The sequence below is a fragment of the Ips typographus genome, linkage group LG14 (genome assembly GCF_016097725.1).
Source record: "Ips typographus isolate SLU linkage group LG14, UJ_Ityp_2.0, whole genome shotgun sequence".
NCBI classification, from domain to species: domain Eukaryota; kingdom Metazoa; phylum Arthropoda; class Insecta; order Coleoptera; family Curculionidae; genus Ips; species Ips typographus.
In genome coordinates this window covers 6,749,189-6,771,750 of record NC_138435.1, presented here as the reverse complement: position 1 = coordinate 6,771,750, position 22,562 = coordinate 6,749,189, and the positions used below count along the sequence as shown (strand labels likewise).

Genomic DNA, 22,562 nt, shown 5'->3' with positions numbered 1-22,562 from the left:
TTTTACCCTGGTATACTTTGCTAAACCGAAATGACACCTGGTTTTAGTTTTATTGAAAGCAGATAAGGTTTCTAGTCTAACCAAAAGCGACTTTTATGACTTTCTATCCTAATAAATTGTTAGGCGCCTATTGAAGACATCCCAGACAATGTTTTGTCTTGCAGAACTTGGACTGCAAATACAAGGTGGCCAAATGAAATAATATCGCTTCAGTCAAAAATGTTATGTGATAAACTCAAAATGATAAGTCAACATGGGCAGCACTTGCGTAAATTGCAGCACTGTTCGTAGTTTATGATTGAATTGTTTAATTGGTTGAAAAAGCTGCTTTTGCTATGCTTTCTCTTGACTTTGATTTTTAAATCCGTAGGTGCGGAGGATACAAAAATAAATTATGTATATAATGTACGACAAATAAGACTACCATTTTAAACTAAACTGTCTCCTTTAATCCCCCGTTTCCAACTGACCGACCCACAAGTGCTATAAATAACTGATAAACCTAAAACTAATAAATTCCATTGGATTCGGACCCTAACATATTTATGTACATATACTACAATGTAAAACGTCAGCTAAACTGTGAAGTTTGACTTCTACTACATTTCAACTCCCAAAAACCAAAATTATCTGCTATTCAATCGATGACCGTATATCACAGCATATAAATTTATCCAAGTTGTATTTTTGTCAAAGCGGTTCAGAGCCTTCAATACGCTTTTTAAACTGATGCTAAAAAACCTTCTAAATGCTCTTGAAGTCGTCTAAAAAGATTTCAAAAGCTTCCAAAACAGTTTAGAAGCTTCCAAATGCTCCTGAAGCAGCATAGCATCAAAATATTTCAAAACCGTCTAAAAATAAAAAATAAAATAATTAAATTAATATATTAATAAATTAAATTAAATTAATTAACTATTTAAATTACTAGACACGTAGTGTCTGAGTTCAGTTCCATATTATTAAGCTCATTTTGTAACTTGGCCGAAATAAAATTGTGTTTTTTAAAAACCATTATTTTGTTTGCCACTAAAGCATTTTTAGGAGCATATAAAAATGTTATTACACGCCAGCCGACAAAGACATTTTTCGGACAATTTTGCCCCAATTACCTGTCAAAACGCTAATTTACAACCCTGTCTAGTCTAGTTTACAGCTCTAGGGAAGTCACGTCGCTTGAAATACTTTTCAAAGGGTCGTAAAAACCAAATAAAAAGAAAACATTAAGTCAAAGGAGTCAAAGCCGCCAAAACGTGCAATCCATGGCCGTCTTGATTGAATTTCGTCTCTAGCTTTCACCTTGAACCTCACGTTTTGTTTTTTTTTGTTTTGTTTGTTGTATTAGCCATCATCAAAGCGCGTCATTTGTTTTGTTTAGTTTTTTTTGGTTTGGGTGTGTGTGTTTACACCGCGATTTTTAGGCCGTAACTCACTGAAATTAAGAGAAAAAAAAAAGCACGATTAAAACAGACCACTCGCCCACCAGGGGAGTTTTTGCAAACACTTCCTTAATACGACCTTGTCTGTCACCTGTCAAATTATTTGTCGACCTGTCAGTCACCTTGACAGTAACCAATTAAGTTTGTACATATCAAAAATACTGTTTTTTTTGCATTTTTACTTTAAGTTAGGTTATTCAGAAGTATGATGGTAGGGTTTTTTTAAATTAATTTCTTTAAGGATGAAATTTGCTTAAAATGTTTTCCTTTTCTAATGGATTTTTAAGTTCATTCACAAATAATTTTTTATTTTTGTACTAGGTTTGATTGTAATTTAGAAACCCTTTCACCCCCCTTCTGAAAGAAGGTTAGGGAGAGTGTGAGGAGCTCTGTAAATTCCTTGGAAATTTTTTTTTTATTTATTAATTTCTTTAACGGTGAAATTTGCTTCAAAAGTAAAACCATCTCACCTCTCAATAAAAAACTTCCTACGAGCATAAGTCATAAAACTTGATCTAACCAAGGTATCAACGTATGGTATTTTATCATTTAATAGCAGACTTAAAATACGGGATGTACGGATAAATATTAAATTATGCGTTTGAAATTAACTATTTGACATTAGCAACGTCTGACGCCGTTTCAGTGAACGCAAAAAATGCCACAGGTTTGTTAATTTAAACAATTTTCTATTTTCAATAATAAAAAAGTTGGCATTGGTGCGCACTTAAATTAATTATTAATTATTAAGGGTTTAATACACAAATTTTAACCACGTATTCTACGTCCAAAAATAATCCCAGTTTGTTCTATAAACTATATCCCGGAAATGCGTCTTTTAGGAACTACAGGGTGTTGAAGTTTTATAACAAAAAACACAAAGTTATTTTTTTTTTCAAAACTCTTATACATATTTTAATAAAACTTTGTGGTTTTCATAAACAAAAAAAAGCTGATTATTCGCCAATTAAAAAATTGTTTTATCTTCACCAGTGGCGCGTGTATTAATAAGTCACCTGATAATTTTTAAGAAAAAAAAAGTACGGCACTGCTTGTTATAAAAATATCATGGATTTTTCCATTTTCCGTTTAATGTTTAATTTTGAAGGAAAAAGGTTTCTTGGAATTTTTTTTTCCGACCCACCGATTTCGAGTAATCGAAATTCGAACTTATCGAGGCAATAAACTAATTGTAAGCTACAAAGAACTAAACATTTGTTAAAAAATTATAATAATTGATCAAAATGGTGTCCTTTGACTTCAATGCATTTTCTGCAACGTTGGACTAAAGAATTAACTGCTCGTAAAATTGGCAACCTTTTTTTTTTTTGTTAAAAAACACCCTCTCTTTCCCAAAAGTCGCATTTTCTGGATATAGTTTATAGAGCAAACTGGAATTATTTTGGGACGTAGAATACGTGGTTAAAATTTGTGTAATATAACCTGAATCACCCTGTATATAACTCACGCATTTCCAAAACCACACCTCACCACCTCCACCAACCCCCCACCAAGAGTGGGCCAATGCACAAGTTTCAGTTTCAGTCAGTCAACGGTCGGAGTCGGACGCTACGTTATTTTCGGGTGACTGTATTTTTTTTGTTTTTTCTCTTTGGAAAAATTAATATGGATTGGACTCAGAGTAAACATTTGAACGCTCGGTATAATCCGTACAACAGACCGGTGTACAGTGTGAACTATCCACCACAACCCACACCCTCACCCAGTCCCAAACAGTCCGAGAAGTGTGGTTTGGTGTACAAGAGTGCTTCCCTCCTCATCGAGCACAACAATTTGAGTGACCCCCAGTATTATTATGAAACACCCATGAATGAGGAGGAGGTGAGTCAGAGTGAGATACTGGATTTGGATAGTCAGAAAATGGTCAGTCAAACGTGGGAGAAGGAAAAGGAGGGACATACCGTGCAAGGGATGATTAGTTTGGGGAATAATCAACCAACAGGTTACCAAGGGGAGTTTGTGGTTGATGGTGGTTCTAGCGAGGGTGTTTCAGCGTGTTTTAGTGGTTATGAGGCTCCGGCACCGCCACCACTAGCTCCTGCTCCCACCAAGAGTACCAACTGGAAGAGTAACGAAGCACGCAGACCGAAAACCTACAATTGCACCGCGTGCAACAAGTGGTTCACCAGTTCCGGACATTTAAAGAGACACTACAACACCACGTTGCACAAGAAAGCGGTTAAATCTAGTGGGCTGCCTGATCCAGCTATCATGCCCATCAGCGCCCATCACCATCCAGCTAGGAATTCCTCGGCTAGTAAGGATAATAGTCAGGAGGATTCGAGGAGCAGCGACAGCGTGGTGGATGTGGTGCCTATCTTGGCGGAGCAGTACCCAAACGAGTTGGCCTCCCACGTTACGCAGGATACGTTTACCACCAGCAGTACTACGGGTGATTTGGATGTGAGCCAGCCTTTGCCCAGTTTTGCGCAGGTTCTGGCGGAACTACATGGGTATGCGAACGTGGCTGGTATGGGACAGTACTACTGTCCTCTTCAGGAATACCCTCATCCTGTAATAATGGAGAATTACACCACCAATTTGACAACTGAATTTGGAGGACTAACCACCTTAGGAATTAATGAGGTGGAGGTGTTGTTGACCAATTTGGAGGAGGAACAAAAGGAGAATTCTCCCCCTCGTGCTTCGGAGGAGCGGAAAATCAAATGTTACGACTGTGATAAGGTGTTCAATCGTCCCTGTTATCTCACTCAACACAACAACACCTTCCATAGTGGTGATAAACCGTTCAAGTGTTCCCGGTGCGGTAAAGGGTTTCCTGATGATGAAACCTACAAACGACATACGAAGAAACACACGGGCGATAAACCGCACAAGTGCGATACGTGCCCAAAAACGTTTAATTACAAAGCGGATTTGAGAAGGCACTTGTGCTGTCACACGGGCAGGAAACCGTACGCGTGCGAGATATGCGGCAAGGGCTTTATCAGGAAGGATCACATGATCAAGCACGTGGACACGCATACCAGGAAGAGGGAGAAAATGGCCGCCATCCGTAACTAAAGCGCCCGCGCGCACTGTTGTTTCTTGAGCCACTCGGTATATATAATTTTTAGTTCACTCTGTATATTTTATTTTTTTTTTACCTTTAAAAATTGTTTTTGACAGTTTTTATGGCCACTAACCTAACCTAATAGTTTTTTAACACTCTCGTTTAAAATTATTTTTTTAGGACACTGACATAACCCTATATTTTTAGGACATTTTTTGCAAAAAATTAATTTTTTGGACACTAAACTAAAATTGTGAAAAAAATCAGACAAAACCCCCCTCTCTTCACCCCTCTCAAGGGGAAAAAATTTGCTCAAAAAACAATTGCTTCGATTAAAATAACTCAAAACAATCAACAGCCACAGCAAGAGAAATTAATATTATATACCAGGTGTCCAAGAGCACCCTGGACATAGGAGATTAACATGGGAAAACGGTTTTGAATTTTTTGCGCCTGTACGGTTGATTTGATTGAAAAATCGTATTAATGAAGGTTGTGTTTCTGTATTTTTTTCAGATCTCTAACTTGAGCCATTTCGTCGTAAAACACGAACAAAAATGAGAAAATTTTAACTTTTAGCCTGCACTGTATAGGCGGTTGTCGGACAACGGGTAAACAGGTCATTGTTGCTCGACAACCGCTTATACAGTGCAGGTAAAAAGTTAAAATTTTCGCATTTTTGTTCGTGTTTTACGACGAAAAGGCTCAAGTTACAGATCTGAAAAAATACAGAAAACTAGTCCGTGATAGGTACTACAACTTTCATTAATACGATTTTTCAATCAAATCCACCGTACAGGCGCAAAAAAATCCGTTTTCCCATGTTAATCTCCTATGCCCAGGGCAGCTCTTGTACACCTGGTATGTATTTATTGGGTCAAAATAATACGATTTAGCACAACTTACCTTAGATGAAAAGTTAACGGAAACAGAAATACAGGAGATCAAAGTTATTTTTTTAAAATTCACTTTTTCGAATAACTCGCGATCCACTTGGAGTTTTTCGCTAAAATTAGGTATTCCAATGTTTCTGAGGGTGCTAGCTTATAGAGGGCGCCATCTACAATAAATGGTTTGCTTTTAAATCGCTCTAACTTTTTTCTGGTAAAGCGAAGTGACAACTGACATCAGAGTATCTGTTATCCAATATTTTCTGAACAGAAAAGGTGTACTTAGTTGGTAGGTCTTAGAGAGATCTTAGAGAATCAACCGTTTCCGAGATATTCGGAATTAAATTATTTGGTGCCATACATGATTGCAATTTGTCATCTTCTTGGAGGATGGAATTTAGCTCATTTTTCACTGCAAGTGAGAAATAACTTAAATAAAAATATTCCGAATCGTTGAATTGGTCGGGGATACGAAAAATCGTAGAATTACTTTGACTCCCTGTATATCTATTTTCGTTGACGATTGGTCTGAGGCAAGTTGTGCTAAATCGAATTATTTTGATCCCAGAAAGCCGCTATTAAATTATTTACCATTACTTAAGTTTTTTGAAAGTTATTTGAAAAATACTATTTTAAAAAAATTACTTTGACCCCCTGTATTTCTGTTTCCCTTGACTTTTCGTCTGAGGTAAGTTGTGGTAAATCGGATTATTTTGACCCAATAAATACGCCATTAAATTATTTACCATTGTATATATCTCATATTTATTTCCTAATAATGAAAAGGGCTATCGACCCTTTGGTTTTTCTGACCGTGATATAATACAATTATATTGGTATCAGATATTTGTAGAATATGAGTACAAAAAGAAAATACTTAGTTTCACGTTTTACCTATTATTTACAGTACCTATACAAAAATTAACATAAAAATTAGTCCATTTTTTAGGTAAAATATTCCAACACTGTATAAGGTGGAAAGTCGTAGCGATATAATGTAGTTGGTAAAGAGTCCTATTAATGCATGCTTTACCAATTCTTTTACTTTAATGAACGACTTTAATATAGGCACCCAAATATTTTTTTTTAATTGTATTAAACAAACAGGAATAGAGGCTATATGCCATTGTCTAAACTGCTTGAAAAAGCACTTAGTAACAGAATCATCAAATTTTTTGAAACTCACAAGCTTTTCACTGAATGTCAGTTTGGATTTCGTAATGAATAATCTACGACTATGGGTATCAATATACTTGTTGAATAAGTTAATACCAGTTTCGACGTTGGGGACTGCTTTGCGATCTAACAAAAGCCTTTGACTGCGTCTTATCTAATATTCTTGGTTTACAGTTAACACACAACAGTTCTCTTAAGAGAGAGTCAATTTGATACGTTCTTATTTGACGAGAGCTTATAGAGCGCACTTCGTGTCACATGATCACTCTGTTGCAAAATGGAATAATATCACGTTGACTAGTGTAATTTGACCTAAAGAATCATTTCTGAGATATTGTGTTGAAGGCGCTCGTTGTAAAATAGTATATTCTATATTAAGAGCGGAAAGGACATATATGCAGCGTGAGGCGAAGCCGAAGCAAGTTTAAATTTTCGCATTTTTGTTCGTGTTTAACGACAAAAGGGCTCAAGCTAGAGATCTGAAAAAAATACAGAAAACTAGTTCGTGATAGGTACTACAACTTTCATTATTACGATTTTTCAATCAAATCAACCGTACAGACGCAAAAAAATCAAAACCGTTTTCCCATGTTAATCTCCTATGTCCAGGGTGCTTTTGGACACCTGGTATATCCATTTAATAAAATGGACTTTTTACAGTTTTTTTATCTGTCCGACTAAAAGGTTAATATTAACCACACTGTAGGTTTTTTTCATTTTTTGTGTCTGGGCTTTTCAACCATGTAGTATTGTCTAACTGAAGACAAAAGGTCACATCAGCAAAACTGTCAGGACTTAATGTTGTCAGGAGAAATTAATTAAAGTTTAGACCACCGTTTTGCTGACAAGTTCACCATTTTTATAAAATATCTAAGGAACGGTGCGATAGGTATATAGGTATAGGTATAGGGAAGTATTAACAATTAATTACTAGCCTTCTTGCGAGGAATTCAGAAATGAGATTAAAAACAGACTTCCATTTGAAAATCAAAAGTTGGTGTTTATTCTGACTGATCTGGCAACACCGGAAAGTTTAAAATATTTTAAATAGAGAGATTGGACCCAACCTAGGCTACACTCGAAATTTCAACAAAAAATATTGAGTTGTTCTCTAGATACTTCTAATTAACCATCACCGTGAATCACCCTATATAGTATATTATTCCTAGAAAAAATAAGTTTCAAAATTGTTGCTGTTCTGGTGGCTGTAACGAGTTGGCAGTAAATAAAGCAAACATGGTATTTTCAAATAATTTTATTCTAACAATCTTATCTTAACATGTTCCTCAGCAGGGCTATAATTAATTGGTCTGCAAAAAGAAGAAAATAATTATTATTTAAAAAATATATGCTTTATTGCTGAAAGCTTACTATTGGTAAGTCGAAGGCCACCTCCACGGCCTCGCCCACCTCCACGCCCACGGCTCCGGCCTGCACCTCCACGGCCTCCTCGCCCACGGCTCCGGCCTGCACCTGCAGGGCCACTAGCACCTGCAAGTGCCCCCCTGCACCTGTAAGTGCTGTGCACGCTGGCCTGTTGACCAGGCTCGGGCCGCTGCGGGCGTGGTTGTTCCTTCACTTCCTCCACCATCGATCCTGCAAAAAAAAAAAAAATACAAATTTTTCCGATTTATTTAAGTTTTGGTGGTGCGATAAATTTGTTGTAAATGTTAATTCTACATACCATCGGACAACAAAATGTCCTCATCCTCCTCAGGGATGGATGCCAGACTAAATTCTGGCATCATCCCTTCACCCCCAGTATTATTTTCGCTCCTGAAACAATTTGGTAATGTAATTGAAAAGCGGGTAATTTAAACAACCAACAATGTAGTCTAGTCTAGTGATCGACCGATATGAAATTTTGGACCCATACTGTTTTTCCTTCCCAAAATTGGTAGCTTTTAATTCTTTATAAAAAAATGTCGGCCCCGCGAGGCAGATATTTTATACATATATCGGCCGCTATATCGGTATCGGTATCGGTCGATCACTACTGGTCTAATTTTACTAAATTAAACGATGGGCAATTAAAACATATCGCTTAAACTTCAAAATATTTTAACTGAAATTTCTTTGAAAGAAATCTAGCGGTTTCTTTCAATTTGCCAGCAATTTAGTTACTTAACACCAGATATCATTGATGCTAGACCAGTATTTAATTACTTACATTTTTCCAGCAACCACCTCTCACTTCAACAAACCAAATAGAAATGAATGCACTATCCAGCAAAATAACTGACGCCGGACAAAATTGGAATGGCCGAAACTTTAAAATAAACAAAGACAAAAGACAAAAATTATAAGAAAGACGAAGAACGAACATTTTTGACCGTTACACAAAGCGTGCCGACTTTTTTGTCGGCAAATTAATCCGTGCTTTCCGCGAATTTTTTAAATCTGAATATCGTATGCGCTGGCTTGCTAGAGTAGTGAATTCAAATTTACCGCCCTCTGACGGGGTGTAAGGAGTTCTCACTACCCTGTAAAGATACTTCATTATGAACCCTATAAATGTACCAAAGGGGGTTGTGATACTATGATTAGTTTTGGATTAATTTGAATCTGAATGTCATATGCGCTGGCTTGCTAGACTAGGGAATTCCAAATTGCCGCCCTCTGACGGGGTGTAAAGAGTTCTCACTACCCTCTAAAGATACTTCATTATGAGCTCTATAAATGTACCAAAGGGGGTTGTGATACTATGATTAGTTTTGGATTAATTTGAATCTGAATATCGTATGCGCTGGCTTGCTAGAGTAGTGAATTCAAATTTGCCGCCCTCTGACGGGGTGTAAGGAGTTTTCACTACCCTGTAAAGATACTTCATTATGAACCCTATAAATGTACCAAAGGGGGTTGTGATACTATGATTAGTTTTGGATTAATTTGAATCTGAATATCGTATGCGCTGGCTTGCTAGAGTAGTGAATTCAAATTTTCCGCCCTCTGACGGGGTGTAAGGAGTTCTCACTACCCTCTAAAGATACTTCATTATGAGCCCTATAAATGTACCAAAGGGGGTTGTGATACTATGATTAGTTTTGGATTAATTTGAATCTGAATATCGTATGCGCTGGCTTGCTAGACTAGGGAATTCCAAATTGCCGCCCTCTGACGGGGTGTAAAGAGTTCTCACTACCCTCTAAAGATACTTCATTATGAGCTCTATAAATGTACCAAAGGGGGTTGTGATACTATGATTAGTTTTGGATTAATTTGAATCTGAATATCGTATGCGCTGGCTTGCTAGAGTAGTGAATTCAAATTTGCCGCCCTCTGACGGGGTGTAAGGAGTTTTCACTACCCTGTAAAGATACTTCATTATGAACCCTATAAATGTACCAAAGGGGGTTGTGATACTATGATTAGTTTTGGATTAATTTGAATCTGAATATCGTATGCGCTGGCTTGCTAGAGTAGTGAATTCAAATTTGCCGCCCTCTGACGGGGTGTAAGGAGTTCTCACTACCCTCTAAAGATACTTCATTATGAACCCTATAAACGTACCAAAGGGGGTTTTTTATTATTATTATTATTATTAGGAATAGTATTATTGAACGCGCTTATATGTAGATCGTAGATGTGGCAACGCTGCAAAACCTGATATACACCATACAGGGTAGGTAAGAAGCCTGTTTGTTGGTTTTGTTGTTGATTGTGCAGATGTTAAGCGTTAAATAGATATATGTGGAATTATAGATATAAAAGGAGAATGCTGGAAATAAAGGTATGCAAATATGTTGTTCTAAAATGTCCTGTGGATAGTGAAAGAACGAAGTAACTGCTCACAATGTTTATTTAACACATTTTAAGTGAAGAAAAAAATAAGTCCGACGCCACTGACCCATCGGACATCCTCGGCTCCGGCTTGCTGGAATTCGGCTTGCTGCCTTCACACCAGTAGATTACAATGGCAATTTCATACCTAACCTGAATAAATTCTGCTGATGCATCACTTGTATACATTACTAAAAATTTTTCTAGTCTGACAATTTTTTAAGGGTGGTTCAACTAACAAATTGGTCCTATTTCACAGATCTGTATCCTGTATATGCTGAATACTTCACTAATTTTCCATGTGGATAAGAAAATACAACTTTTATGAAGAAATTGACCTAAGCGAAGAACAAATTACCCACTAAGAAGATTGCAACAAATTAATCAAGTTGAAGAGTGAAATTGTGTGCAATGGGTTCAACTACTTACATTAGAACAGTGAATAAAAAAGCAAGTTTTAAGGTCAGTATATTGATTTTACTTAAATTAACATTCAAATGAACCCAATGCAGTTTTCATTATTGTTTTATGTTTAACACAATAATTAATATTATACTCTTTAACATTTTAATAAACTGCATTGCTCAACTTTGAGTTAATATGTATTATGCAGTGTCTTTGTAAAGTAGGTACTGCATAAATTTGATGAAATGGAAAGGACTTAAGCCTAGTTTATAAAACAAAATTTAATTTTAGTAATAGTATTTATATTAGTACTAAGAATAGAACCAATGTTATGACGGAAGGAGATTATAGAATAAGTTATTTAAATTTAGAATTAGTAATAACTGAATTCATTTTAAAAAGCAAAATTTTTTATGGCTAATATTAAAATTAAATATTTTTGCCTTTTTCGGACCTGCAGTATGGTTAACCTGGCATTGACAGATGAATATTATCACAAAAATTATAGTTTTTAGGTACAGGACCTTATTAACTTTTTCGTTTTTGTTTTGGGTTCCGGCTTAAAGAAAAAGGATTGCAGCTACAAGCTACAACTTTTTATTTAATATTTACTATTTATGTACTGGCACTTGTCAGTCTATATGTCATGTAATAACCTCCATAAACTTATCATTTATAATCACCTTCAATTTTTACAGTGAATACTAATACTTAAACTAAATTTTGTTCTATAAATTGGGCTTTACTTTTTGCAAAAACACTTGGAACCTTATTTTTATAGGATGTTTTGGATTCTTTGAACAATTCTTCACATATTTCATGCAACATACTCCATACTGATATTCAATTGTTTTTAAACAAATGTCAAAAACACTTTTCAAAATTATAGGTCCCACAAATTTTACTTTACTTTTTTCTAAAAAAATTAAAATCAGCTGTTCAAAATGAACTGTTACAACAACAATAACCAAGACGGTTTACTATCATTTTACATTTTTTTTTTAAATGTCATTAATAATTTTTGGGGATGTTATTCTGATTTATTTGAACATTATTGGTTTCAAATTATCAATATTTCCAGGACAATTGTGGTACAAGTTGCATGGATCAATACATTTGTTTCTAGAATCCAAAATACAATAATAAAGAAGTGTTGCCATTTAAAAGATCAAAAATATTTTAAATACCCAGTTTTTGGGCCCTGTATAATTCCAATTCATATAACACAAGCAGCAGTTATAAAGCATAAAATTAAAAACATCCAAGGCTTTTGGTGAAAAGTTTGAGTCTTTAATTTTATTGAACTTATGCAGTATGCATGTTACAAAAGCACTGTATGTAGTGTTATCTAAATGCATGTTTGAAGGAACAGTAATAATCCAATTCATATAAGTGTCAATTTTTCAGATCAAATGATGGCTACGAAATTACTTATATGATACGACATTTGCTTATCTAGTACCATAATGGTAAAGCAAACATACAGGGTGTTAAAAATTCGATGCATTAGCCGAGGCATTAGCATTGCTATCTCAGAACTCAAAAACTCAAATTTCTATTTTATTTTTTTACCACTTTAATCAATGGCACCTTCTGGAGGCACTTTTTTATGCTCTTCAAGAAAATAGTTTTAGTTTTCAGCTCAGATGTAACGTTTTTAGATACCAACATCAACTTCAAATTTTCAAATACGGACCTCAACTTTTTATTTCATTTTTCAGTAGCCACAGACCTTCTGACACTAATAATGAGTCACACTTGTCAAAAAAATAAACCTAGTGTACCTACTCGTATTATGTATTTGGTATTGTACCGTCGTACTCCTTAATGACACACTTCTTGTACAACACTGTATATTGTTTACAAACAATAAACTGACACTGACACTTAAGCTCGTAATCTGACAACTTCGACTTCACTACAACCATCAACTCAACAGCTGCTTATATAGGCTTCCATGGTTTCTAGAAAGTTCCCAAATATTCATGAAATTGACTTTCTCTCTCACACTCATTAAGCTATAACATAAATCTCTCTCTATATAAGCAACGGAGCCAGGATTTTCTAGAACACAGACAAAAGAATGTAGAACGTAAACAAAGCAACGTAACATACAGGGGTAACAACAAATAACTAAAGAAATCCTAACTAATAATCAAAAGTTCGCTTCGCAACAGTATTTTAAGATTTTTTAAAAAATTAAGGGATTGAAATTGATATGTTGTCATAATGAGTAGATAATTTAGTTTTATATGATTTAATAATTAGGTTCATTACTCTTTCGAAAAAGAGAGAGAGTTTCTTATGGTACTTTTCATTTATTTAAAAAAAAAAGTTTTTGGTTATTTATTTTTCAGATACTCAAATGTTTGAATTTGAGGTTGAGTTTTGATGAAACAGCTTAATCATATCAAACTAAATTATTTACTCATTATGATAACATATGAATTTCAAATGCTTATTTGAAAAAAAACAAATACTTAAGTACACTAGGTATAATTTTTTGACATTATTATATTCGGGAGGTTGGTAGCTACTAAAAAAACGAAATCAAAAGTCCCGGTCCGTATTTTAAAATATTAAGTTGATGATGGTATCTAAAAAACTAAACGTTGTAGCTAAATACAAACATTATTTTCTTAAATAGCATAAATTAATGCATCCAGAAGGTGCAATTGATTTTCCAAAATAATCAATAATAAAATAAAATAGAAATTTGATTAATTGTTTTTGTTGGATATCTCCGGATGTAATAAAAACAATTTTATTTTTTTTTTACCAAATTATTTAGTAATAAAATGAGCAACTTTGCCTCCATTTAACTAAAGCTCTATCAACTATACTTTCTGAGATAGCAATGCTAATGCATCTAATTCGTAATACCCTGTATTTGTGCAGCTGCAATGTTTTTTTTAACAATCCAATACTTAATAAAGTTCAATTTTTTGATATTTTGATTATTTGAATTTACCATTTTCTATAAATATGGTCTCAGATGGAAAGTAGTGCGTACATTCTGTGAAAGTCAAGATAGAGAGAGTAGAGATAGTAGATTTCTAGTTTCTACTGTTCAATGTAAAAAATAATATAAAAAGTTTTAAGTGCATATTGTGTGTGACGTCACGCGGCTTATCACTTCCATCTGTTGTTATGTCAACTAAAGTTCGAATTTGTCACTTTGCTTTTGTTTTTATTTTGTTATGTCAAACAGATTCCCATGCAGCTAAAATAGTTATATTTTTAATTTTAATACAATATTTCAATAATAGTTGAAAATTGTATAATTTCTAAAATCAAGTAAATGTATATTTTTTGAAGGACAAGCCTCTGCTGGTCCGTGTAAGATTACAATGCCAATTTCATACTTACCCTATGTATTTAACCCTGCTGATGCATAATTACTACACATTTTTCTTGTCTGGCATTTTTTAAGTATAATTCAAGTAACAAATTAGCCCTATCTTACAGATCTGTATATGGAATATGTTGAATACTTCACTACTTTTTCATGTGGGTGAGAAAGCATAACTTTTATGAACAAATTGACTTAAACAAGGTTTAAATTACCCACCAAGAAGTACTACATTAGAACAGTGCATAAAAGAGCAAGTTTTAATGTTAGTTAACTATTTTTACTGAAATTGACATTAAAATGAAAAGCATTGCAGTTTTCATTATTGTTTTATGTTAACCCAATAATCATCATTATTTAATTTGGTAAATTGCCTTTTTGAACGTCATTATATTTAGTGTTATCTAAAAGCATGTTTAAAGTAATAGTAATAATGAGGTAGTTTGCAGTGAGTACAAATGATGAACTCAAGACACCGCTTGTATGAGAAATCTTCTATCTTATGAGTACTATGATTATAAAGCAAACACCTTTGTGTAGTTGCAGTGTTTTTAAAATAAGTAAATTTTTCTGAATTTTTAGATAATTTCATTATTCAAGCTATTCTTTTTCTATAAATAATATCTCAGATAGACAGGAATTAACATTAAGGTTGATTTGATTATTTTAATGAGAGTAAACTGTTTGGGTAGCTACAAAAAGTCTCTTGTAAAACTGTGACAGTCCAAATTTTCTTTGTTTTATAATGTAACACCCTGTACATTATGAAACAAAGTATTATTGAATTTTTGAATTTACTCATTGATCGATTGATCAGGAAGACTTGTTACATCTAACGTGCACCGTTTTGTAATCTTTGTTTTTTATAAGCTATGTGATAATATTAGTTTTAATTTAGGCTGGGCAATTTTTTTTAAAACAAAAATTAGAAATGTTTTCTTTTTGTTTTGACTATGCAGGGTGGAGCATAAATTTGTGGCAGAAATAAATATTGGTATTTTTAAATAGAACCACATTTTTTAATACATTTTAAATTCTACACTTATTTCTTAAACTTTTACCCTATACAGGGTGTCTCATAACTATATGACAAAAACAAAATAATATGATTTATTCATATAAACATTTTTCCTAAAGTCACTCCTAAGGGAGATATCGAGCCCTAAAGAACTGCCTTCCAATTAACATTTTTGGCCGTAACTTCTGAACTACTTTGTAATGTAAAATAATAATTAAACAATTAAATTAAATTAATAAAAAAAATAATAATTAAATGCTTATTCAATTAAAGAGTATTCTTCCGTATCTTTCGTTATTCTACACATAAACTTTGAATACTAATTTACTTAAAAAAACTAGTTTAACGAATATTTTTAATAACATTGTGGTGTAAGCAGTTCAATGAAAAATCGATTTATCTCGAAAACCGTTTATTTTATCAAAATAAAAGAAGAGTACAATTTTATTAGTATTATTTTATACAGGGTAATTCAAATTCGACCCTCACCATTGGGATCTCGGAAACTATAGGAGATACGAGAAAGTTTAAATTGGGGCAAAGTTGCGCAATGTAAAGCTCAACCAAATGCAGTTTTAAAAATTTCGATTTTCCGAGTACTTCCGAAGATATCCGAAAAAAACTGAAAATTTGATTTTTTGTTTTTATTTATTTCTAATCTTATTTGAAGAGATATTCCAAAACTAAAAGCACCTTTTCATTGCCACTTTTTCTCAGCTATTCGATGGTGGATTCAAATTTGCCACACGACGTTTCGTTTTTTGGCAACCATCATCAACTTTCTTTTTTCTTATGGGCGCCATATTGGATTTTTAGCCCACCAAATAGTACGTTTTATTCTGATTTTAGTGATGTATAATAACTTATGATTTGCTTCATAAATAACAAAATAATTCAATAAAAACTATTTTTACTTTAGTTATTGGCTTTGAGTTAATGGGTCGTTTCATAAAATGTCATTATTTGACAGTACTTGTCAAACACGATAATTCGGACGATCATTAGAGCTTTTAGAGATTTTACCTTAGTTAGCTTTGAGTTAATGAGACGTTCTATGAAGATTACTTGGTAGTACTTGTCACACGCAATTGGCCTGAACATACTTAGTCACAAAGGTGTACACGTGACTTAAACCGGTTTATTCACTCGAAGAGCTTAGGCCACTCGCTACGCTTGTGGACCTGGTTGTTCTTTTCGTGAATAAAAAATGGTTTGTCACTTGCTGCAAAGCAACTATTAAATCACTCTGAATGACATTCGCCTATTTACAGATGTAAACAAACAAACATCAATGTTACATCTACGGGGCGCGGTGCAAATTTAATAGAACTGTAATTTTATTTTTTTTTTTTAACATAAGAAGTCGAAATTTAATAAAATACTGTATAAGACACGTGACTTAAACCGGTTTATTCACTCGAATAAATATGAATGAATAAAAAATGCTTTGTCACTTCCAAAATAAATAACTATAAACTTGCACTTAACATTATAAAAAATTGAAATTTGGCAAAAAATTAAGTTCCTAAAATGATGATCTTTCTCTTGGAAACATAAATAAGCCTTTTAAGTTAGAGATAATGCTAACAAATCTCTTTTTCTGATTAACCTAAATAGTTCAGCAATGCTTGTATAATAATAAATTTTCTGTGGGGGTTTCTTTTCTAGATACATTTTTAACTATGATTGGCGCTCTAATGATCGTCCGAATTATCGTGTTTGACAAGTATTGTCAAACAATGACATTTTTTAAAACGGCCCATTAACTCAAAGCCAATAACTAAAGTAAAAATAGTTTTTATTGAATTATTTTGTTATTTATGAAGCAAATCATAAGTTATTATACATCACTAAAATCAGAATAAAACGTACTATTTGGTGGGCTAAAAATCCAATATGGCGCCCATAAGAAAAAAGAAAGTTGATGATGACTGACAGAAAACGAAAGGTCGTGTGGCAAATTTGAATCCATCATCGAATAGCTAGGAAAAAGTGGCAATGAAAAGATGCTTTTAGTTTTGGGATATCTCTTCAAATAAGGTTAGAAATAAATAAAAACAAAAAATGAAATTTTCAGTTTTTTTCGGATATCTTCGGAAGTACTCGAAAAATCGAAATTTTTAAAACAGCATTTGGTTGAGCTTTAAATTGCGCAACTTTGCCCCAATTTAAACTTTCTCGTATCTCTTATGGTTTCTGAGATCCCAATGGTGAGGGTCGAATTTGAATTACCCTGTATATGTATTATTTTTAATATTATTAGTATTCATTAATGGCGTTTGCAGCTGAAAATAATGACAGCTATCAAAGTTTAAGCAAATTTTGTCTTAGGTACCAGTTAGTTCCTGTCTTTCTGCTAAGACGAGATAAATGGTTTTGATGTAAAACATTAAACCCAAAAATCATTACAATATGCAAAGTGGTTCAGAAGTTACCGCCAAAAACGTTAATTGGAAGGCAGTTCTTTGGGGCTCGATATCTCCCTTAGGAGAGACTTTAGGAAAAATGTTTATATGAACAAATCGTATTATTTTGACCTCCTCTGTATGCTCCCGAGAGATTGTCATATAGTTATGGGACACCCTGTATAAAGGGTGTTACAAATTCGATGCATTAGCATTGCTATTTCAGAAACTATTGTTGATAGAGCTTTAGTTAAATGGAGACAACGTTGCGCATTTTATTGCTTAATAATTTGGTAAAAAAAAATTCAAATTTTATTACGTCTGGAGTAAATTCCAAAATAATCATTAATAAAGTGGTAAAAAACAAATAAAAATTTGCCTTTTTCGGTTTTTGTAGGAAATCTCTAGATGTAATAAAAAGTTTTTGAATTTTTTGTTAGGTATTTAGCTGAAATCGGTTAAAACACGTTGACGTTTTTTATGTTCTTGTCGTAATATTATTTTCTTTGTTTCAGATATTCTCCCGGTGAAGCGAGATGCATAAAAAGTCGTACAGGGGAATGCTGGAATTCTTATTTATTTTACTAATAAACAAAATTGGGGCGCGGGTTGTGTGTAGTTTTATTTACTATTTCGATTTGCTGTTATGCCATATGCAGCATTTTCCTATCCACAATATTTGGCCGCATAATTTTTATTTAATGTCCGTCTAAATGGGGATGTATTAAAAGAATTGTCATTCCTTTAAATGTCAATCTACGCATGGCGAACTGAGTAACTGTGCAGAAGTTGACATTGGAATTGAACCCGACCAGCAATCAGTCATTAATATCTATCAAACGTACAATTTATTTTCCAACTGATTAACATCCTACAGCAAAATTAACTTTTTGTGTCTGCCCAGTTCCGAATTATATCGAAGAATCAACCTTTTATTGTAAAGGTTGCGTGTGGAACCAAACTAAGTAAAAAGTGAATTAACTAAGTTTAATTTAGTTAAGTGCAGTGAAAAATAATAGTACAATTAACATGTGAATAAAAGCAATTAACAACAACTGAACTAATCTAATCTAGACCTAATAAGAGAGAGCCGCCAAAAGTCATAACTGTAAAAGACAGCTACAACACTGTTGCCAATTTACATACAATTATTGTATTGGACATACGATCAAAACTTCCCCTCAATACAATAATTTAAAAAACTTATTTGCTAAAACAAACCAAATCAGAATACATTCATGTTTAGAAAACAAGTTACATGATAAACTTTTTGTTAATACATCAGCAACCTGATTATTTGTGTCTACATACATGACATTAAGTACATTATCAGTGATCAAGTCTTTAATATAGTTAAACTTTACATCTACATGTTTTAGCCTTTTATGTTCAAACTTGGTTGTCAGTCGCATGCAAGATTGGTTGTCCTCAAAAATAGTGAAAACCGTCTTTTGGAAACTCAAATCCTCCAATAAACTTACCAACTATACTCCTTTTGCAGCTTCACACAATGCTACAAACTCTGCCTCAGTAGATGACAACGCCACAGTTGACTGTTTTCTTGTTGTCCAAGATACTACACAACCAAAAATCTTGAATAGATATCCAGTTGTGGATTTTCTTCCTTCTAGATCACCTGCCCAATCTGCATCTGCATAGCCAACTAGCAGATTATTATCATCATTTGGATAAAATAACTTATATTCTACCGTTCCTTGGAGATATCCCAAGATTCTTTTCAGTTTTTGCCAAAGTAGTTGTGAAGGTTTTGATTGAAATCTACTACACAAGTTTACTGCAAAACAGATATCTGGCCTAGTCGCCAACACAAGGGCGTACCCAGGATTTCAGCTAGGAGGGGGCAGGGGTAAAGTGACCATAACTTTTGAGGCTCAATGACGGACAAAAGGAAAAGAAGCGCCTGTAGGCGAAAAATTTTAAGGTGCCACGCCCAAACGTCTTGAAAATTAAGTACTTAAAGTACTTATACTGTCACTAGTAAACTAGTAATAATTTATATACAGGGGTGGGCATAAGTCACCTGGCAAATTTGCAAAAATTCAAGAAATTTTATAAAACGGAAACACAAGTTTAAGAAACGTTCGTTTTATTTCATTATAACACAAAAATATTTATAATAGGTGTTGAAAATGGTCACCGTTCATCTCGATACACTTCAAATAACGTTTTTCGATCGAATTAACAATACGGGCGAGCATCGCGAGGTCTTCATTGATGATATCGAACTCGACTGTTATCCAATGTTTGAGATCTTCGACATGTGCTATCGGATGCGTATAAACCCGGTTCTTCATTAGGCCCCAAATTGAAAAGTCCATCGCTGTGAGGTCCGGAGACCTTGGGGGCCAACCAATGCAACCACCTCTACTAATCCATCCTGGGAAGTGCTCGTTGAGGAAAGCGCGAACCTCCAAGCTGAAATGCGGCGGGGCGCCATCCTGCTGCAAAATTATGTTCCGTCCTTCGAATCTGTCGTCCTCATCCAAGGTGACGCGTAATTCTTGTAAAAGCTCCAAGTAAGTTTCCGAATTAACGGACACGTCGAAGAAATAGGGGCCAACTATCCCTCGATGATTCATTCCGGCCCAAACCATAACTCCAGGAGAATTCACTTCCTTTTCGAGGATCTCATGAGGATGAGCATCGGCCCAATAAACGCAGTTATGCCTATTTACCCTGCCATCAACCTTGAATTGTGCTTCATCACTCCACAAGATTTGTCTCTCGAAAAAAGGATCGGCTGCTTTCATAATTAGGTACTTTTCATAATGAAAACTTGACTCGAACGTTTTGTGCCATTTTACTCAAAAATTACAATCTAACAACGCAAAAAACCGGTTTGATCTGTCTTGCTTGAGGTCGACAAGCATACTAACTTATGCTCACCCGGCCGCGTTGCTACGCGCACCTGAAATCCGAGCGAGAGTGGTGGGTCTGACGCATGAACTGTTTTCAAGGCTGCCAGGTGACTTATGCCCACCCCTGTAGTTTAGAAGTGTTCAAATAAAATATTTCAACTTACCAGGGCAGAGTCAAACAGTTACAGATACAAAGATATTACTAAAAATTAATTTTGAACTTCAAAAAGAAACTAAACTAAAAGCGGTTAATATTTCCACTTAATGATCATGTGCATGCGGCGGCGCAAAGGCAAAACAAAACATTCTACCTAACCCCATTTGTTTTTCCTACCGGGAGAACGCTAAACTGCGCAATTAATCACGAGAAGATGACTACAAATAGTTAATGGAAGAAATTCAAGTTTTCAAAGCTTGCCGCTAGATGCCGCCACATTTCAAGTAAAATTATGCAGGGCAGTAGAATGAATGATTAATCGAATGTAAAATCGAATAAAATAAATGTTCCTGATAGCGGGTGAGCGCCGTGCAATAATATAATGGTCATTTAACAAGCTATTTTATCATTAATTTGTATAAATCCATAAATACTTGAAATACGGACGTTTTGACGGACAAATATTAATGACGGACCCACTTCTTCAATGACGGACTGTCCGTCACAATGACGGACGTATGGTCACTTTAGGCAGGGGGCTGCTTATACCTGGGGGGTAATTGTGTAACGTTTTGAACGTCGGTCGGTAAGAATTATACGTCATTTTTGAAGTTTAATATATGGAGCAAATTTCAAAATGACGTATAAATCTTACCGACCGACGTTCGAAATGGTTACACAATCAGCCCCCTGTTTCGAAAAGATCGTCGGTCGGGTATATTGAAACAAAAAATCATGAAAATTTACTTTTATTCATTAATTTTGATGATGACACAAAACAAAATATTATACATAATTATACTATACATTATGTATAATATATATATTATGTATGTATATATTAATTTAACAGTAATCTTCTCGGATTTGCCGAAAATTTGTCTATGACAGTCTTTTCAATAAACTCACTGTTGTCTTTTAAATAATTACGATGTACGTTCATCAAACATAAACCCGTAAGCCTTTCTTCACCCATGGTGCCTCTAAGCCACGTTTTAACTCTTCGCAGCGTACTGAAGGACCGTTCTACGGTCGCTGTGGTGCATGGGATAGTGCTTAAAATAATTAATGCCTTTCTGACAGCAGGGTGAAAAATGTTGGCTTCGTTGAACAGATCAACTACTTCTATGTCCCTTAATTGATCATCTGATAAAGCCTTCGTCACCCATAAATTATGCCAAAGGTTCAGTTCTCCGGTGATATCCAGGTTATAAAATTCTTGGAATGATTCTGCGTTTTTGTGTAGGTTTTGCCAGGAATCGATGCAGGAGGGGGGTCTTATTATGTCCTGCAAGTTTCATGATGGTGACTCAACCCGTTCGGGAGTTATGGAGGTTCAAAGTTTGAAACTACCGAAAATGCTACTTGCTTCCTTAATTAGACAGGCTGGTGTGCCCAGGTTTATGGGGGGATTCTAACCAAATTTGGGGGTCATACTAAGGTCCCCAAAAACTTTTTACGTAGGACTTTAGTTTTCCCCCCACCCCCCCCCAAAAAATGTTTATACCTGTATCTCGGCATATAATAATCGGCAAATAAGAATTTTTTGTGCGCATGCGCGAACGGTTTATAGCTCATAACTCGGAAACCCCTTGACCGATCGGGATGGGCTTTGGCATGGGGGGGAATCTTGGGAAGACCCGTTGGTGGCACCCAGTTGGGGGCGGCAAGGGGTGGCAACTTTTTTAAAATCATTTCCACGCGTTGTCCCTTGGAGGGGTGTTAGAAGGGCCCGAATAGTGTCCAGAAAAAAATTGGCGTCAAAATTGGGGGGCGGCAAACACTTTGAGGCTCCATAACTTAAAGGGGTTTAGAGCTAGGACCACCAAACTTGAGGGACACACAGAGGGGGGCCGGGAGGGAAAAGGGGGGTCATCCCCCCCCCTCCCCCCTTTTTCAAAAATTTTTGTATCTGGCACAATATAACTTTGGTAAAAGACCTCTCAAGGTCTTTGAGGTCCCTATGACTGACCTACCATCCCCCCCGAAGGTCAACTTTCTGCGCATGCGCGTAAGGCGGCTACAGTTTA

The 22,562-nt window shown here is 34.8% G+C and overlaps 3 protein-coding genes across 3 annotated transcripts; 1 reads left to right on the top strand and 2 right to left on the bottom strand.

Moving 5' to 3' along the window:
- Window positions 1-3,062: 3,062 nt before the first annotated feature.
- On the top strand, window positions 3,063-4,585 carry LOC145737499 (uncharacterized). Its single transcript, XM_081992204.1, has one exon. The coding sequence runs from the start codon at window positions 3,063-3,065 to the stop codon at window positions 4,479-4,481; it is 1,419 nt and encodes a 472-aa protein (XP_081848330.1). The 3' UTR covers window positions 4,482-4,585.
- A 3,220-nt stretch (window positions 4,586-7,805) lies between these two features.
- On the bottom strand, window positions 7,806-8,946 carry LOC145737498 (uncharacterized). The gene is made up of 3 exons (XM_081992203.1): window positions 8,221-8,946; window positions 7,908-8,132; window positions 7,806-7,846 (listed from the first exon to the last, which is right to left on the bottom strand). Exons 1-3 carry the CDS (start codon window positions 8,282-8,284, stop codon window positions 7,806-7,808), a joined length of 330 nt encoding a protein of 109 aa, XP_081848329.1. The 5' UTR covers window positions 8,285-8,946.
- Window positions 8,947-19,628: 10,682 nt separating this feature from the next.
- LOC145737497 (uncharacterized) lies at window positions 19,629-20,267 on the bottom strand. The gene has a single exon (XM_081992201.1). It carries the CDS (start codon window positions 20,265-20,267, stop codon window positions 19,629-19,631), a length of 639 nt encoding a protein of 212 aa, XP_081848327.1.
- Window positions 20,268-22,562: the final 2,295 nt, after the last annotated feature.

Excerpts from the sequence above, each read along its gene's own strand:
- LOC145737499 (XM_081992204.1), top strand. The coding sequence starts at position 3,063 with ATGGATTGGACTCAGAGTAAACATTTGAACGCTCGGTATAATCCGTAC.
- LOC145737498 (XM_081992203.1), bottom strand. The coding sequence starts at position 8,284 with ATGATGCCAGAATTTAGTCTGGCATCCATCCCTGAGGAGGATGAGGAC. Across the intron at positions 8,133-8,220 it reads GGACATTTTGTTGTCCGATG|GATCGATGGTGGAGGAAGTG; the intron begins GTATGTAGAATT and ends TTTTTTTTGCAG. Across the intron at positions 7,847-7,907 it reads TGGCCTTCGACTTACCAATA|ACCAATTAATTATAGCCCTG; the intron begins GTAAGCTTTCAG and ends TTCTTTTTGCAG.
- LOC145737497 (XM_081992201.1), bottom strand. The coding sequence starts at position 20,267 with ATGAAAGCAGCCGATCCTTTTTTCGAGAGACAAATCTTGTGGAGTGAT.